General features: G+C 35.9%; 1 protein-coding gene across 5 annotated transcripts in view; it reads left to right on the top strand.

The window, feature by feature from the left end:
• The window catches only part of PHKB (phosphorylase kinase regulatory subunit beta), a 314,667-nt gene that overhangs the window by 184,889 nt on the left and 109,526 nt on the right, over nucleotides 1-20,252 (top strand). For all 5 annotated transcript variants that reach the window (XM_035025274.1, XM_035025277.1, XM_035025278.1 and 2 more), the window contains 2 exons: nucleotides 51-128; nucleotides 8,866-9,024. In XM_035025274.1, coding sequence (XP_034881165.1) covers nucleotides 51-128; nucleotides 8,866-9,024 — 237 coding nt within the window. The remainder of the gene's footprint in view (nucleotides 1-50; nucleotides 129-8,865; nucleotides 9,025-20,252) is intronic.

Genomic DNA, 20,252 nt, shown 5'->3' with positions numbered 1-20,252 from the left:
TGGTACTTATTGAGCTCAGATGCTATTGGATTTTATATTTTAAATTTTAGGAGTTTTTAGAGGCAATCCCAAACAAGTAAAGGAGTATCAGGATCTTCTGACTCCAGTACTTCATCAGACCACAGAAGGTATAGTTGGATTGTTTTTCAAGAAATTCTTCCTAGTATTTCCTTAATGTACCTTTGAAATGTATAAATGATTCCATTTTAAATATAACAATTTATATTAAATTGTAAAAAATGAATGGATCCTTCAATGTATTATAAAGAGTAATCTATTAATTTGTTATTATAAGTGTGTTTTTATAAAGGAGTTCATTGGGCAAGACAAGGATGAAGAATAAATTTAGGTGGTTATGGTTGTAGTAATTGCAAAATAGTTTGCCAGGTGGGCAAAGGTACTTGTTCTGCTACCTACTATGAAACTCCCTCACTCTGTGTAGTGTGACAATAACATAGAGTGACTGATTTTTCTCCAGATCATCAGAAATGTTATGTTCGGGTGAATGCTGCCCCCTCCAGAGGGCTACCTTAAGAGGTTCTGCCGTAGCCTAAAGGTACTACTATTGCCAGGATCATATTGACCTCTTCTTTGAAGTTGCTTCTTGGACCTTTTGCATATTATTTTGAATGTCTGCCTTGTGCTAATGTATCATCCTTTGAGGATGGGATTAATATTTTAGAAATGGCTAAAAGACTTTGATGAGTAGTTTATTGGTTTTGGTTAAACACCAGCAGGGCCCATAAAAGAATGTAACTGATTTTTCAGTATGACTAAAAAACTAATTCTCAAAGAATTCCAAAGAAGAAGCTCCAGATACTTTGGGGTTTGAAGTATTAATAAAATAAGAACATATTCTCTTGAGTAAACAGCTTTGAAAACATTTATCTGAAAGTGAAAAATCATGATGTGTGGGTAACAAATGGGTGGTTCTGTGGACCCAGTGCACAAACTTGCAATTACAGCACTGGGCCACATTTCTCCCTCAGGTAAAGTTTGTGATATTCTTTATGGTTTTCCACAAGTATCTTCAAATAAAAACTTCACAATATGTGCTCACCCTTTAAAATACTTGTAATGTTAAAGTAGTGAAATATTTGTGGATAAACATTGAATTTCAAATAAATATTAATTTTTGAAACCAGTTATTTATATCTTTATACTCCAAGTAATAATTTGTCCAATGTGAGAAATAATGTAATGCATGCTGTAATGAATATAATATTTGAAATCCGACCCCTTGAATCAGATCTGTTAGTATACGGTTAGTATAGAATGTTGATGCATTGTAGGGTAATTTAGTGTACCACAGTTTAGTCTTTATCATGTTCAGAGAGTGATGTTCAAACTAATTCTTTGTGTATCATAGACCTTTTTACTGGTTTTAGATACAAATATCACTATTGATTGCCTTTCTGAAAGGGGCTCAGGGAATGGAAAAGGCAGAATTCTAGGTGGGTCACTATGGTCCCAGGATCCCAGGAGACACAGAAAGAACCAGGGTGCCTGAATCAATAGAGTGCCCAAGCAGTGGAGCGGGGAAACTGGTTATGGTCAGTGAGCCCAGGAGGGACTCTCAGCTCAGGTCCCCATAAACTGCAAGCCAGGCTGGTAGGGAGACTGCTCTTTGCCTGAGCACCCAGAAAAATACTGGGACGTATGGGTCAGTTACCAACCCCTGGGAAGGTCCAAATGGCTGGGCCCATTACCGGGCAACAGCTCTCAGGGTGGCAGCAACTCTGGGAAGGACAATAGGGCGGCACCCAGATGGAACCTAGGAGTGGTGGGGCAGGGTGCATGCGCATGAGCCCACAAATGCTCCCAGTCCCGAAGACACAAAATGCAGAGATGCTCGCGGGTCTCTGGGAATTCCCCCGGGAGAATTGCAGTCCCTGTGACCCTTGGGTTTCTGAGGAGCTTGGTGCACACAGAAGTGGAGACCCAGAGAGTTTATTGAAGAAGGGGTCCGTGATCTTTTGGCTCTGGGCCAGGGATCCAGTCAAGGCCATTTTTGCTCTGACCCTCTGAAGAGGTGAGGAAAGCCACTGGGGAACAAAAGCCACACAGAGGACAAGCTCACCTTGAGCCCATCCCCCTGACAAGGTCTGACTAGGCAAAGAAACCTGAGAAGCAGAACAGGAGGCCCCTCACCCAGAAGACAGACTGGAAGAACAGGTAAATGACAAGCTAATAGACCCCACAGACTGTAAAACTTCAGTACCAGGGGAAAATAATATATTGAGCTCCAGGTGTTTCCTCACGACTCGTTTTTCCTTCAATCTAAAATTTTCATTTTTTTTTTACCTTTTTCCTGTTGCAACTACATCCTTATTTTACCAATTTATGTTTCAAGTCACTTTTTAACCTTTTTTTTCACATCTACATTTTACAGATTTATGCCTCATTCTAGTCCTTTTTTCATTCTATTAAATTTTATTTTATATATAAACATTGTTTTCTTTGCATTTTGGGGATGTAGTGTATTCTAACACACAGACCTAAATTCAGTCAGGAACAAATAGATCACCCTGCTTTGTCCACCCTGAGAGATTATACTCCCAACCCCTCCCCCCCCCCCCCAGTTTTTATTGTTTTGTTCATTTCAGCTTTGTTCGCTTTTCTATGGTGGCTGCAGACCACTTCAGATTTTTTCTATGGTGCATTTTGCTTGGATCATGGTTGATATTTTGGACTTTGTTCATTCGCTGATCCATCTTTCCTTGGGCAGAATGACTAGAAGTAGGAACTCAACAACAAAGGAAGGAACCAGAGGCAATATTCTCTGCCACAGAGCTAATCTATATGGATATAAGCAAGATGTCAGAGATAGAATTCAGGATAGCAATTATAAAGTTAATAGCTAGGCTTGAAAAAAAGCATACATGACAATACAGACTCTGTAAGGGCGGAAATGATATCTAATCAGGCTGAACGTAAAAATGCTATGAATGAGATGCAATCTAAATTGGATGCTCTAACAGCTAGGGTCAGTGAGGCAGAAGAGAGAATAAGTGATCTAGAGGACAGGTTGATGGAAAGCAAGGAAGTTGAGGAAAAGACAGGGAAACAACTCATAGCCCATGAAGAAAGGCTTAGAGAATATAATGATGCCTTGAAAAGAACCAATATCAGAATCATCAGGATCCAAGATGGGATGGAAAGAGAGAGGGCTAGAAAGTAGATTTGAGCAAATCATGGCTGAGAACTTCCCTAATCTGGGGAAGGAAACAAGCATTCATGTCCAAGAGGCAGAGAGGACCCCTCCCAAAATAAAAAAAAACCATATCAACACCCCAACATGTAATAGTGAAGCTTGCAAATCATCGAGCCAAAGAAGTTATCCTGAGAGCAGCTGGGGAGAGGAGATTAATATCAGACCTATCCACAGAAACCTGGCAGGCCAGAAAGGGCTAGCAAGATATATTCAGGGTACTAAATGAGAAGAACATGCAGGCAAGAATACTTTATCCAGAAAGGCTATCATTTAGAATGGAAGGAGAGAGAAAGAGTTTCCAGGACAGACAGACAGAATATGTGACCACCAAGCCAGGCCTGCAAGAAATATTAAGGGGGATACTGTAAGGGAAAGGAGACCCCAAGAATAACATAGACCAGAAAGTAACAGAGACAATCTACAGAAACAGGGACTTTACAGGCAATACAATGGCACTAAATTCATATCTTTCAGTAGTTACTCTGAATGTAAATGGGCTGAATGCTCCCATCAAAAGACGCAGGGTTTCAGATTGGATAAAAAAGCAGGATTCATCCATATGCTGTCTACAAGAGACTCATTTTGAACCTAAAGACACCTCCAGATTGAAAGTGAGGGGATGGAGAACCATTTACCATGCCAACAGACCTCAAAAGAAAGCTGGGGTAGCAATCCTCATATCAGACAAATTAGATTTTAAACCAAAGACCGTAATAAGAGATGTAGAGGGACACTATATCATACTTAAAGGGACTGTCCAACAAGAAGATCTAACAGTTGTAAATATCTATGTCCCCAACATGGGAGCAGCCAATTATATAAGCCAATTAATAACCAAAAGAAACATATCGATAATAATACATTAATAGTAGGAGATTTCAACACTCCACTCACAACAATGGACAGATCATCTAAGCAGAAGATCAACAAAGAAACAAGAATTTTGAATGACACATTGGACCAGATGGACTTCATAGATATGTACAGAACATTCCATCCTAAAACAACAGAATACTTATTCTTCTCATGTGCGCATTGGAACTTTCTCCAGAATAGATCACATACTGCGTCACAAATCAGGTCTCAGCTGATACCAAAAGATTGAGATTATTCCCTGTATATTTTCAGACCAAAATGCTTTGAAACTAGAGCTCAACCACAAGAATAAAGATGGAAGGAACTCAAACAGTTGGAGGTTAAAGAACATCCTGCTAAAGAATGAATGGGTCAACCAGCAAATTAAAGAAGAACTTAAACAATTCATGCAAACCAATGAATATGAAAACACATCTGTTCAAAACCTATGGGATACTGCAAAAACGGTCCTTAGAGGGAGGTACATAGCCATCCAAGCCTCTCTCAAAAAATTAGAAAAATACCAAATGCACAAGCTAACCTTACACATAAAGGACCTGAAGGAAGAACAGCAAATAAAGCCTAAACCAAGCAGGAGCAGAGAAATAATAAAGATTAGAGCAGAAATCAATGAAATAGAAACCAGAAGAACAGTAGAACAGATCAGTGAAACTAGAAGCTTGTTCTTTGAAAAAGTTAATAAGACTGATAAACCTCTGGCCAGACTTATCCAAAAGAAAAGAGAAAGGACCCAAATTAATAAAAACATGAATGAAAGGGGAGAGATCCAGACTAATATCAAGGAAATGGAGATGATTATTAGAACTTATTACCAGCAGCTATCTGCCAACAAATTAGGTAATCTGGAAGAAATGAATGCATTCCTAGAAACTTATAAAGTACCAAGACTGAAACAGGAAGAAATAGACAATCTGAACAGACCAATAACCAGCAAGGAAATTGAAGCAGTAATTATAAACCTCCCCAAAAACAAGACTCCAGGGCCAGATGGCTTCCCAGGGGAATTTTACCAAACATTTAAAGAAGAAATAATACCTGTTCTGTTGAAACTTTTTCAAAAAAACAGAAGTGGAAGGAAGACTTCCAAACTCATTCTATGCGGCAGCATTACCGTGATCCCAAAACTGGGCAAAGACCCATCAAAAAGGAGAATCCAGACCAATATCCGTGATGAACATGGATGCCAAAATACTCACCCAAGATCCTAGCCAATAGGACCCAACAGTACATTAAAAGGATTATTCCCCACGACCAGGTGGGATTTATTCCTGGGATGCAAGGTAGTTCAAAATATGCAGATCAATCACCGTGATAGATCACATTAACAAAAGAAGAGACAAGAACCATATGATCCTCTCAATTGATGCAGAAAAAGCATTTGACAAAATACAGCATCCTTTCTTGATTAAAACTCTTCACAGTGGTGGGTTAGAGGGAACATACCTCAATATCATAAAACCCATCTATGAAAAGCCCACAGTGAATATCATTCTCAATGGGGAAAAACTGAGAGCTTTTCCATAAGGTCAGGAACAGGACAGGGATGACCACTCTCACCACTATTTTTCAACATAGTACTAGAAGTCCTAGCCTCAGCAATCAGAGAACAAAAAGAAATAAAAGGCATTCATATTGGCAACAAAGAAGTCAAACTCTTACTCTTCACAGATGACATGATACTTTTTGTGGAAAATCCAAAATACTCCACCCCCAAGTGACAAGAACTCATACAGCAGTTCAGCAACGTGGCAGGATACAAAATCACTGCACAGAAATCAGTTGCATTTCTATACACTAACCTGTGACTGAAGAAGGAGAAATTAAGGCATAAATCCCATTTACAATTGCACCAAAAACGATAAGATACCTAGGAATAAACCTAACCAAAGAGGTAAAAGATCTGTGCACTAGAAACTACAGAACACTTAAGAGGTTGAAGAAGACACAGAGATATGGAAAAACATTCCATGCTCATGGATTGGAAGAATAAACATTGTTAAAATGTGTATTTTGCCCAGAGCAATCTACAATTTCAATGCAATCCCTATCAAAATACCATTGATATTTTTCACAGAGTTGGAACAAACAATCCTAAAATTTCTGTGGAACCAGAAAAGACCCCAAATTGCCAGGGGAATGTTGAAAAATTTAAAAAACAAACAAAAAACCAAAGCTGGAGGCATCACAATGCCAGACTTCAAGCTATATTATAAAGCTGTGATCATCAAGACAGCATGGTTTTGGCACAAAAACAGACACATAAGTCAATGGAACAGAATATAGACCCCAGAAATGGACCCTCAACTAATGGTCAACTAATCTTTGACAAAGCAGGAAAGAATATCCAATGTAAAAAAGACAGTCTCTTCAATGAATGTTGCTAGGAAAATTAGACAGCCACATGCAGAGCAATGAAGGTGGACCACTCTCTCACACCATACACAAAGATAAACTCAAAATTGATGAAAGACCTCAATGTGAGACAGGAATCCATCAGAATCCTAGAGGAGAACACAGGCAGCAACCTCTTCGACCTTGGACACAGCAACTTCTTTCAAGACAGGTCTCTAAAGGCAAGGGAAACAAAAGCAAAAATGAACTATTGGGACTTCATCAAGATAGAAAGCTTCTTCACAGCAAAGGAAACAATCAACAAAAGTAAAAGGAAACCTATGGAATGGGAGAAGATATTTGCAAATGACATTACAGATAAAGGGCTGGTATCCAAGATCTATAATGAACTTCTCAAACTCAACACCCAAAAAACAAATAATCCAGTGAAGAAATGGGCCAAAGACATGAACAGATACTTCTCCAAAGAAGACATACAAATGGCTAAAAGACACATGAAAAGGGACGCCTGGGTGGCTCAGTTGGTTAGGTGACTGCCTTCGGCTCAGGTCATGATCCTGGAGTCCCGGGATCGAGTCCCACATCGGGCTCTCTGCTCAGCAGAGAGTCTGCTTCTCCCCCCCTCTCATGCTCTCTCTATCTCATTCTCTCTCTCAAATAAATAAATAAAATCTTTTAAAAAAATAATAAAAAAAAAGAAAAGACACATGAAAAAATGCTCCACATCAGTTGCCATCAGGGAAATACAAATCAAAACCACAATGAGATACCACCTCACACCAGTCAGAATGGCTAAAATTAACAAAACAGGGAACAACAAATGTTGGTGAGGTTGTGGAGAAAGAGGAACCCTCTTACAGTGTTGGTGGGAATGCAAGCTGGTACAGCCACTCTGGAAAACAGTTTGGAGGTTCCTCAAGACGTTAAAAATAGAGCTACCCTATGACCTAGCAATTGCACTACTAGGTATTTACTCCAAAGATACAGATGTAGTGAAAAGAATGGGCACATGCTCCCCAGTGTTCATAGCAGCAATGTCTGTAATAGCCAAACTGTGGAAAGAGCCCAGACATCCTTCAGCAGATGAATGGATAAAGAAGATGTGGTTCATATATACAATGGAATATTGCTCAGCCATCAGAAAGGATGAATACCTACCATTTATATCGACATGAATGGAACTGGAAGGGATTATGCTAAGTGAAAGAAGTCAATCAGAGAAAGGCAATTATCATATGGTTTCACTCATATGTGGAACATAAGGAATAGTGCAGAGGACCATAGGGGAAGAAAGGGAAAACTGAATGGGAAGAAATCTGAGATGGAGACAAACCGTATGAGACTCTTGACTCCGGGAAACAAGCTGAGGGTTGCAGAAAGGGAGGTGGGTGGGGGGATGGGGTGACTGAGTGATGGGCATTAAGGAGGGCACGTCATGTGATGAGCACTGGGTGTTATATGCAACTAATGAATCATTGAACATTATATCAAAAACTAATGATGTACTATATGTTGGGTGATTGAATTTAAAATAAATAAATAATGGAATTTAAAATAAATAAATAAACCAAATATCACCATTGATTGATGTATAAAGGAAGCAAATTTTTGGGAAATCTGTGTAATTTTATTAGGAAAAATAAGTTTACTATGGGCTGATAGTGCAAAAAGTCTTCTGTAGCATTCTACAAGAGTTTTTTTTCTTTTTTCTTTCATGTCACCCAGAAAGATTTTAGGCTTTAAATAATAAATTTTAGTTTCTATCAAGGAATTTATTTATTTCCAGGATTTTATTTATATTCAAGTTAGTTAACATATAGGGTAGTATTGGTTTCAGGAGTAGAATTTAGTTATTCATCACTTATTATATAACACCCCGTGCCCTTCAAGAAATGTTTTTAAACAAGTTGGTCACAGGGGAGGATGGATTTTTTCTTTCTCTTCAGTGATATTGAATGGTAGATAGTGGATTTAATGTTTGAAATGGGGATTTCTTTGCTTTAAGCAATGGCTCAGGGTTATAATTCTTTATTTGAGATTACACAGTGTCTCATTTGTAATGCTTCTGTGGACTAATCCTATTAAAGAAAACTTCTATGGCTCTAAATGTTTGCATACTGTATTTTTATTGATTCATTTAAAGTTGTTAAAACTAAATGTTGTTAAAGGAGATTATGAACACATTATTGGCTAAAGGATAACATATGCTGTCAAATTAGTGTTTTAAAATCCAGGAGCTTTTTTCATGTTTTTCACTGGCAGTTTCTGAAAGCCAATATATCCAGTATCCTGTAGCCTGTCAAATCTGTTACTTCCTTTACAACCTATCTCTCTCTGCTCTCAAACGTTGCAGTTTCTTGAAGGGAAAATTTGGGGAGGACACTGATTTTTATATTTCAAATATTTATTTTTAAATTCCATAGGTTATCCTGTCATACCAAAGTACTATTATGTGCCAGCTGATTTTGTAGAATATGAGAAAAGAAACCCTGGTAGTCAAAAGCGATTTCCTAGCAACTGTGGCCGTGATGGAAAACTCTTTCTTTGGGGACAAGCCCTTTATATCATTGCAAAACTCCTGGGTAAGTGGAGAAGGTTGGGAACATTTTTCCCCTTGGTATCAAGCTGTTAGAAGTAAGTATATTTTTGCTGACATCTTTCTTGGATTTGGGTGGTGTTTCATACTGTTAAGAGGTCTTGGGGGAGTTTCTTAGTATGTAAAGGTATATTAATGTGTCTGTTTCACTGAATAATGATGGACGGTTTCTGGGAAGAATGTCAAGTAGGTGTGGGTACCATTATGATCATTTAGGGGCTTCATTCAGCTTGGTGGATAGGTTTCTAGCAGGACACTGTGGGAACTTTGAGTTACTTTTATGTAACATAAAAAATTCTGATTTTATGCTTGGTCATAGCTTTAGTAAACCACTTGCCAAAAGGAATTGGTTATCTCAGAGTTCTCTTCTTTCCCATAAATATACATTGGCAATTTACTCAGTTAGCTTAGAGGCTTAATGGGAGCATTATTCACAATTTTTTGAAGATTTTCCAGTTTATTCTAAAACTTGTGCTGACTATGAGTACTCTGTGGACACAATGAAATGAAAGCTAATTTAATGAACACACACACACAAAAGCATTATTATGCATCTTTCTGCATCATTGCTTGCTAAAATTTCAAATATTACTAGCGTTCCCATCAAAAAGGCTCTCATATTAGAGTCAGAATTCCTTAATGGCAAACAAATTATGAAACAGGCTGATTGTAAATACCTGTACCTGCAGTAGAAGAACTGCTTACTTTGTGAAGTAGTGTTATTGTCTTTGTTGTTCCCAGTATTACTGCATAAATGCTAAATTTGTGTTGTAAGAGTAATCATCTCTGGTTTCTTTTTTTTACATTCCATTAGGGAAGAATATTTCAGGTTTCCAATTCAAGCTTTACACAAATGACATTTAAGAGCACACAGAAGCTAACCAAAGAAGAGAAAATTAAGTTAATGCTGTTTTCAATTTGCTTGTTTCCTAACTGCATTTTCTGGGTCTCCAAATATACTTAATGCTAATTTAAGAACCTGTAGAAAAATTTTCTTCTTTTAAGGGGACAGCTTTTTGATAAGGAGTTGATATTATTTATACAGGTTTTGCTTTTAGATTTTCCAAAAGAAAAAAAAATACATACATGAAGTAGTTTTCTTAGAATCAAGCCAAGTTGGCAAGGTTATCTCTGGTTAGAAAGTTATTTCCATCTCACTAGCATGAATACAAAGAAGCCTTCTGGTGATACTCACAGCTGAATAAAACATGTTGTAGTAAAGGAGTAGTTAACTGATCTGAGGACAAGAATTTTAACATCAGAATCATAAATTCCTATATACTGCAGCTTGGAAATTACAATTGAGCATGATGAAATTTTTCTGATTCTGAGGTTGAAAACTGGAACTTGGGATATTGAATTTGAGATCTAAACCTGTATCATCCTTCTTTTTGCTCTATATCTAGTCTGTGATTGAGTGCTAGAAAGAGTGCTATTTAGCAAAGTCTCTTAAAATTGAGAAGGCTAATGAATTGGGAATGCAGAATTGACTGTACTATGCATAAGCAACTTGGGCTTTTAAAAAGGAAGAAATTGAAAATAGTATCAATCAGTAAAAAAGCATTGGACCTTCTTTACTCTAAATGTATTGAATGTAGACAGATTTTGAGTGTAGATAGCATTTCCTTATGTTAAGACAAGTGTGAACAGAAATAGTCCAGGCCATACCTTCTCATCTGTTTCATGACCAAAAAGAAGAAGAAACACTTCAAAGAAAGAGTCAATTTCTCTTTTCCCTGCTGAGCTCCTACAAAGGCAGTTAAGAACATACAAAATGTGTGTTGCAAACTATGAAATCACATACTTTCTCTCCTGCTGAAAAAAGAGATGCTACATATTCATTAGCACTGTGACCTAGCTGTGTGTCATTTGGTTAACAAACTCACTTGGTTAAGATGAGTAAGATCTCGGAAGACTAAATCATTTAGTTGCTCTTAAGTGTTGTTTACTTGCCCCCAAGAACATCAAATTTCTGTGGATGTTAATTGAGATTCCAGGCACCTTATTTACTAACAAAGTCTTATTTATTCATTAAAGGAGGCTTGGTTGGATATCTGCTTGACAGCATTTTGTGGGCAGTTAATTGGAGTTATCTGAAAATAATAGAACAGTAAATCTTTGAAATTATTCTATAATATGTGACTTTTACTAATTCAGGCCAGTTTGTATCCAGTGAAATCTAATAACAATATTTTGCTTTTATATATATATACCCTAATGAATAATTATCCAACAAAATTATGTGACTTTCATCCCATTGTTAGAGGAAAAAGACTCAATATGCTGTTTCTTGGCCTAAGACCTGAACTACCCAGTGTATTCTTAGAAAATGGTTAATTATTACAGTATTTTTTTCTTTAGAAAATTTAGATTTTAAGAAAATCAGTGGTTGCTATAAAATAGGTCAATAAATTATAAACATGTTTATTTTAAACCAGGTAAGACATATTTTAAGGTATAACATTTGACTTGTCTTAGAATAAAATGATCATTAGCTATACCTTTAATCGTTATTGGAATTTGGAAATTTAGAAACTGTCCATGTAAGAGATGATCAGTCTGTAGAACACAGTGTACCTTTTTTTAAAACATTTTTTAATTTAAATTCAGTTAATTAACATATAATGTATTGTTGGTATCAGAGGTACAGGCCTGTGATTCATCAGCCTTACATAATACCCAGTGTTCATTATATCACATGCCCTCCTTAATGTCCATCACCCAATTACCGTATCCCTCCAGCCCCCTCCCTTCAGCAACCCTCAGTTTGTTTCCTGTGATTAAGCGTTTCTTATGGTTTCTCTCCCTCTCTGGTTTCATCTTGTTCTATTTTTTCCTCTCTTCCCCTATGATCCTCTGTTTTGTTTCTTAAATTCCACGTATCAGTGAGATCATATGATACATGTCTTTCTCTGATTGACTTATTTCGCTTAGCATAATACCCTCTGGTTCCATCCATGTTGTTGCAAATAGCAAGATTTTGGGGGGGGTGTTTGTGGATGCATAATATTCCATTGTGTATATAAACCACATCTTCTTTATCCATTCATCTGTCAATGGACATCTGGGCTCTTTCCATAGTTTGGCTATTGTGGACACTGTTACTATAAACATTGGGGTGCAGGTGTCCCTTCAGATCACTACATTTGTATCTTTGGGAAGTACCTTTTTAAGTGTTTTGCAAAAATAACATTAAAAGTATTTATCACATAAAAAGTCACTTGAAAATCATGACCTTTGGATTGAATTTTTTTGCGGTTAAGAAAATGAGAAATATAACAAAGTTAATGATAACTTACTCTAAAACTTCCCCAAAGCCATTACTTAATTTTAATATATATTCTTATTCAATGTTTTTAAAAAGAGAAACTAACATACCAGTTGTTTAGCTTTAAAAAATATCTGACTTCTAGACTTTAGCTTTTCTTTTCAACATATATGCAGTTAACTTTCCTTATCCTGTATACATCAGACATAGACATTCATGATCATGACCTTCATTTAGGCACCACTATAAGATGCCAAATCATTAAAGATTAGAGCATTATATACTCTATAACTTAAAATAGGTGGATGGAAGAATTTTTTTTAGGATGGATACTTTGAAAACACTAATAATAAATAACAAGAGTTAAAACAAGGCATGTTCTCTGATTAAACTTGAAAATATTGAGCAATTTTTTAAAAGATTTAATTTATTTTAGAAGCAGAAAATGCAAGAGTGGGGGGCAGAGGGAGAGAATCTTCAAGCAGACTCCCCGCTGAGTGCACAGCCTGATGTGGGCCTCGATCTCATGACCCATGAGATCATGACCTGAGCTGAAATCAAGAGATGGATGCTCAACCAACTGCACCACCCAGGTGCCCTGAAAATATTGAGCAATTTTAATTAACTACAACTTTCTCTCCAACACACACAAACTCCCAGAATATTCAGGTGAATGAAAATTTTCTTGAATTTCACAAAGGATTCTTTTTTTCTTTTTGAGGTGGGTGTTATTGAATTTCCTAGGAGTGTTAATAAAGGACTTTTAAAGTGATAAAATAGATATAGAGGTACTTTAAAATATTCAAAATGTTATATACATATAAAGGTCCCAACTTAATTTCTTGGGTGTCTAATGTTCTTTGGTAAGTCATTATTTGGAATCCAATTTATTTTCCAGTAGAAACTATATTTTAAATGATTGTTAACACCTAGCACACTTGTAATCAACCATTTGATGTAGATTATTTCTCTGATATAATCATCTTTTTCCTTCACTTCCTTCTCTGCTAGTTTCTCTTCCTTTTTTTCTTTTCTTCATCTTTTTCTTGGACTGTGATGGAAAGATGAACAGTTTTGGATTCATAAACTTAAGGAACTAGACAGTTCAGGATTTCAATGCAGTTTCTACAATTTACCACTTACATGACTTGAAGAGTTTTCTTAACTTTCATATCATCAGTTTCTTTATTTTTATAAGAATTAACTGATGAAAAAATATACATAAGCATTTACTGTAGGACAGATACATACTTAAATGGTTCTATTTCCTGTACTTCCTTCTACCCTCCCTCCCTCTCTCAGCCGCCATTTAGGAGAGAATTTGTTAAAATGTATTTCATAGTTCTTATTAACCAGGCAAATCAGGGTGCTCATGCGCCCTCCTTGTAGGTACCCCCATAGCCACAAAACATCACAAGAGTAAAATGCTTCCCTAGTTGCTACTTAACCATTCATCTTCTCCGTGATTTAGCAGCTATTTGTAGAGGCCTACTGTATGCTAGGCACTGATATCGAGTAGCTCTTACAGCAAGAATGTGACAACGTAGGAAATTTATCTGTCTCTCTGAGGGCAGCCTAGTTATTCTGATATACTACTTGCTTATTCCAATGTTTGTAACTAAGGTGAGTCCATTTGCATTTGATTTCAATCACGGTATTTTTTGCCCAGTTGACATCAGATATAAAAGCTACTGATTAAACCTGGAAATCTAATGCTTTTTAAAGCTAAAGTTAGTGATCAAGTGCCCCCTAGTGTGCATGAGGACATAAGAAACTGGTCTTGATTTTTATTGGTCTCTTGACTTCAAATGCAGTTGACTCCTTCCTCCGTATAGCACATGGTTTTGGTACTGATCAGTTAAAGATAAAACGAACAGATAAGATTATACAGATATATTTCTACATTGTGGTTGCTGAGAGATTTCCCAGCTGTTACACTTCAGGAAACTTCAAGCAGAAAGACATCGATTTCTAAGCACTTTTGTTATCTTTTTCATGGTATCTGTGTGACTGCTAGTGCCCTAAAGTGGGATTTCTGTGCAGCCGGCATTATAAACATCTTGAGAGTGTATGTAACACAGTATGCCTTTAAAATCTTCACCTAAGAACATTTTCCTCCTTTAGCTTATTATATAAATTTCTGGCTTTCTTAAAACTAAACTTTTTAGTTGAATTTCTACTAGGGCTAGAAAACTTGTATAAAAATTTATGATCCCATGCTTAAATATATTAGTAAAATTGACTATAAAAGCAGTGATGCCTAGTCTGAGAAGACTGCATATATACTGCCAGACTGTTTCCCAGAAATACTAATAATACCTGCCTTAAAATGTATCCGATTCTGTGCTCTGTCCTTTGTAAGTATTATACTAGGTAACTCTCCTAGCTTCTTTATGAGATGGATACCATATGTCATAACTGAGGCTCAGAAGAGTTTAGCAACTCACCCAAGGTCACATAGCCCACGACTGACACTTTACTGACTTATTCAGGAGTCTGCAGGGTGATTGTATCACCTCTAACCTTTGTGGCATTAAGTATGCTCATTAAAGATAAAAACCATGCTAACTTAATAAGATATTAATTTGTATCCTGTTTTCATTTACATGCTTATTGTTAAAAACATATTTCTTAGTCATTTTTTTGTCCTCTATGAATTGTCTGGTTTGCTTTGCCCATTTAACCTTGATTTTTATGGGTTTTCTTACCAGTCTGCATGAATGTTTTATATATTAGGTGTACTAAACCTCTTTGGTATTTTCCTAGTTTGTTTGCCTCTGAACTTTTTTGCATTGCTTTTTGATGAACAAAATTTAAAATCTTTATATAATTAGATCTATCATTATTTTTCAATTTAATTCTGGCCATGGAATTTAACATTTAATTTTAAGAAATCCATCCCTGTTAGTCAATTGAGTTAAAAACATTTATAAATTTGAATTTTTTTTTTGGTATAGTGTATGAGGTTGAGGATCTACATTTTCTTTTTCTCTGTAGCTTATTTCTTAATACATGTGTTACTAATATGTGTCACGGCAGCTGAGAATCAGGCTTTGAAGCACATAATTTTACCCTATAAATTATCTGCTGAGCCTATTTAGTGTGTCCTCTATAATTTTGGTGTCATGGTAAAAAATACTTGCTCTGTTAAATTTCCTTTGAATTGTCATTTTATTAAAGAAACAAAAATTCTTCTTGATGTTTTCTTTTTACCCTCAATAATGACCGAAGTAAACCCGGTGTATTTTTCATAAAATTTCTATACACCAAAACATACAAATATTAATGAACCTAATCTGTTGTCTTTAAGGACAGCTGTGCCTATTTATAGAAATGCTTGATTATCTGTGAGGTTTGGTACCATACTGTGAAATGTAGAAAGCCATTGCTCTTTTATCCTTGTTCCCTTATTTTCATTTTACATATTCTGTAGTTGGTCGGGCACAAGTTCTTTCAGGCTTTCACTCTTCACTAGAAAGCCAGTGCCAGGGAATCGGCACAGTGAGGAACTCTGTTTTGCCTCCTGAATGTTAAAAATCAATGAAGTAAAAAAAAAAATGTCCATTAACCTGATCTTTTGAGACATTAGTCACTTTTACCATTATGGAAATTAAAGCAATGATTACAGCAATTGATGTTTCCAAATTTGCTAACCCACCAGCTTATTATTTTGTTTAATAAGTCTCTTAAAAATTTACAATACCTACTATATGGCAGATGCTGTGCTAGAAAATGGGGAATAGCCATACAGCCTGTGGGGTTATAGATGAGCACGTGGTATAAGTTGGAATGTCAAACTAGATATATAGATGCAGTACAAATAGAGAAATGAGAAGGAAATGCAAAGAAATAAGCGTTTTCAAGAGACTTGGTTAACTGATCCATATCAATTTTAATAGATTAGCATTTATTCTTTCCAAGGATATAAGATTTCTTAATTTTTCTGTCATCATTTATAAATAACAAAATAATAAAGATAGAATTTCATTTCTGTAGAAAGACAGTGAAACATTAATTATGTAAAATGCTTGTTGGTAGTGGAGATTTTTTCACATCTCAGTGATCAGACAAATGAGATAGGGAATAATTTGGTGCTATTTAGAATATCACTGTACTAATCAACCCTGCATCATGAGCTCAACTGATATTAATAAATAGAAATTATATGGCGGTATTTGCCATAATTAAGCCTATATTGGTTTGGTTTAAATTTTGCAAAAGTATACTTTTTTCAGAGGAGAAGAATGTTCTGTGATTTGAATAGGAAAAATATAACCTGTCAAGGTCTAAATTATTTGTTTAATGTTTTCTCCTCTTGGTATCTTTTCCATCCGTGTTGTGTACGGTGTCAGTGTTCTTAAAGGGTAAGATTAGTCTGGGCTATGAGCACAGACTCGAGAGAGAGACTGACTGTGCTTGAATCTAAACTCTGTCATTTACCTGCTGTGTGCAAGTGGCTCAGCCCCTCCACGCCTCCATTTTGTCATCTGTAAAATGACGAGGTTGTGGTGAAGATTAATGAATTAGTTTACATGAAATGCTCAAATGAGGCGAGGAACATAGTCAGCACCGTGTGAGCGTTGCTGTGCTTCCTGTGGCAGAGGCAGCTGTGGCCGTGCTGTTCCTCCTCTTTCTTGTCATGCTATCAGTAATATCACTTTTATTATTATTAAAAACATCTTTCAAGAGTTATGAAAAACACCTTTGGTGATTTTGTCTAGTGGATAGCCTTGCTCATGTGCCCTCAAGTTAAACCGGAATAGAAATACCTGTATAATGAGAAGCATAACCCCAGCTGCGAAGAAATTTACAAGCGTTTCTGTGGTTGACTCTCTGCTCTGTTTTTCAGAATTATTCACTGACTAAAAGTACCTAAAAAGCTATGGAAAATGAGGTGTATTTTTTTTTTAAACTAAATTTTATACACAGGTGAATTTATAGGAAACTCAGCATGGTGTCATTTTTATGTAATCAGTAAAGAACTGAAGATCAAATATGAAATGAAGACATTTTCATAGCTTAAGTGCAGCAAAAATTGTGCTGATTCACTTTGGGAGAAGTTAAATTCTTTTTTTTTTTTTAATGTTATTATTCAATTACCTTTACATGTCTGAGTATAACTAGGATAACCTTATAGATGTGCAGTTGCTGGGACAGAGTATGCCTGCTGTAAATTTGCATAGATACTGCCATCTCGCACTCCAACGAGGTTATGCAGAATTACATTTCAGTGTCTTCCCACCACACCTTCCTAGCATAGTCCTCTCCACGTCCATGGAGAATCCCTGCTCCATTGAGCCTTAGGTTCTGAATCTCTCTGAGGGGTGTTAACAGCAGAAGACAGCAGACCTTCTCCTTACCCTCTCCTTCCAAACACTCTAAACTGCCTTCATTGTTACGTCCTTGGATTTTATCCATAGTTGCCACAAGGAAATACCAGGTGAAAGGGCTTCCAGCACAACAGTACAATAGCAGTTGAAGCCATTGCTTTCATGCTGGTTAGTGCCCCAGGAAAAATGCCCTCAGAAATCTTCTAGAATTTAGTATCAGGAAACACTTTGTCTCCCCTTCATGAACTGATTTCCTTTCTTGAGAGAATGCAAATACATTATTTTTAGAACACCTTTATTGAGGTATAATTTACATACTATCTCTTAACCTATTCGAAGTTTAAATTCAGTGGTTTTTAGTTTATTCACAGAGAGTTGTACAACCATCACCACAATTTTAGAATATTTTCATCACCCTTCAAAAAACCTCATACCCAGTTACTCCCCATTCACCTTTTCCCCCAACACTGGACACTCACTAATCTACTTTTTATCCCTGTAGATTTGCCTATTCTGGACATTTCATATACCTTGAATCATATAATGTCTGGCCTTTGTGACTGGGTTTTTTCACTTAGCCTGTTTTCAAGGTTCATTGATTTATCAGCACTTAATTCCTTTTATGGTCAAATAACATTCCATTGTATGTACATACCACATTTGATTTATCCATTCATCTGGTGATGGACATTTGGGTTGTTTACATTTTTTTGCTTTTATGAATAATGCTGCTGTGAACTTTCATGTACAAGTTACTGTTTGACATGTTTTCATTTCTCTTGGGTATATACCTAGGGGTAGAATTGCTGAGTTGTATGGTAACTCTGTGTTTAACATTTTGAGAAATTCCAGACTGTTTTTCAAAGTAACTGTACCGTAACGCATTCCATCTAACAATGTATGAGGATTCCAGTTTCTCTGCATCCTCTCCAACCATTGTTCTTATCTGCTTTTTGATAATAGCATCCTAATGGATATGAAGTGGTATCTCATTATGATTTTGATAAGCATATCCCAAATGACTTAATGTTGTTGAGCATCTTTTCATGTGCTTATTGGTAATTTGTGTATCTTTTTTGGAGAAGTATCTATTCAAGTACTGTGGCCATTTTTAAATTGTGTTGTCTTTTTTTATTGAGTCATAAGATTTTTTATATATATTCAAGACAGAAGTCCCTTAAAGATATATGATTTGCAGATATTTTCTCCCATTCTGTGGGTTATTTCACTTTTTTCATCATGTCCTTTGAGGTCCACAAGGTTATAAGTTGACAAAGTTCAATTTATCTCATCTTTTCTTTGTTATTTATGTTTTGATTTTGTAGTTTTGGCCTCTTTGAATGAGTTGGAAAGCATTTCCCCTACTATTTTGGAAAAGTGTGTGAAAGATTGGTTTACTTCTTTTAACTGATAGAATTCACCAATGAAGCCATGATGTCCTGGGTTTTTATTTTTTTGTTTGTTTTTTCCAGAAGGTTTCAGTCACTTGTTATAAATGTGTTTATAGGGGCACCTAGGTGGCTCAGGGTTATTGATTTCAGGGTCCTGGAATTGAGCCCTGTGTCAGGCTCTCTACTAAGTGGGGAGTCTGCTTCTCCCTCTCGCTCTCACTCTGTGTGCTCTCTCTCTCTCACTCAAATAAATAAAATTTGATGGGTTAGCCTGGTGATGGGTATTAAAGAGGGCACGTATTGAATGGAGCACTGGGTGTTATACACAAACAATGAATCATGGAACACTACATCAAAAACTAATGATGTAATGCATGGTGATTAACATAACAATAAAATTAAAAAATAATAATAAATAAATAAAAATAAATCTTTATATTTTCTATTCCTTCTTGAATTAGTTTTGGTAATGTGTATATTTCTAGGAATTTGTTCGTATCCATCTAGGTTATCTAAATTATTGGTGTACATTTTGTTCATAGTATTATCATATAATCCTGAAGGTCAGTGATAATGTTCGTAACTTCCATTCCTGATTTAGTAATTTGAGTCTTCTTTTTTTCTTGGTCAGTCTAGCTAAAGTTTTGTCCACTTTTGAGCTTTTCAAGAATCTACTTCTGGTTTCATTTATATTCCCTATTGCTTTTCTATATTCTATTTCATTAACTTCCACTCTAATCTTTACTATTTCTTTCCTTCTGCTTGCTCTTGATTTAGTTTTCTCTTTTCATCTGCTGTCTTAAGATGGAAAAATAGGTTACTGATTTAAAGTTTTTCTTCTGTTTAGTATAGGCATTTACAGCTCCAGATTTTCCACTGAGCATTGATTTAGCTATATCCATAAGTTTTGGTATATGTGTCTTCATTTTCAGTCATCTCATCAGAACATGTATTAGAAACTATTTTCTAATTTCCCATTTGTTTTCTTCTTTGACCCATTGGTTATTTAGGAGTGTGTTAATTTCCACGTATTTATATTCTAGAAGAAATTATATATGTTTATATGTATATGTATATATATTTAGAAGAAATTCTAAAATTTCTTCCTATTGATTGATTTCTAATTTCATTCTATTGTGGTCAGAATCATACTTTGTATAATTTTAATTCTTTAAATTTATTGAGGATTATTCTATGTTCTAGTATATGGAAGATATTCTATGTG

Source organism: Mirounga leonina, unplaced genomic scaffold (assembly GCF_011800145.1).
Source record: "Mirounga leonina isolate KUSES-001 unplaced genomic scaffold, KU_Mleo_1.0 Mir_180, whole genome shotgun sequence".
NCBI lineage: Eukaryota > Metazoa > Chordata > Mammalia > Carnivora > Phocidae > Mirounga > Mirounga leonina.
Note: the sequence above shows the minus strand (reverse complement) of the source record. Positions and strands in the feature narration are given on the sequence as shown.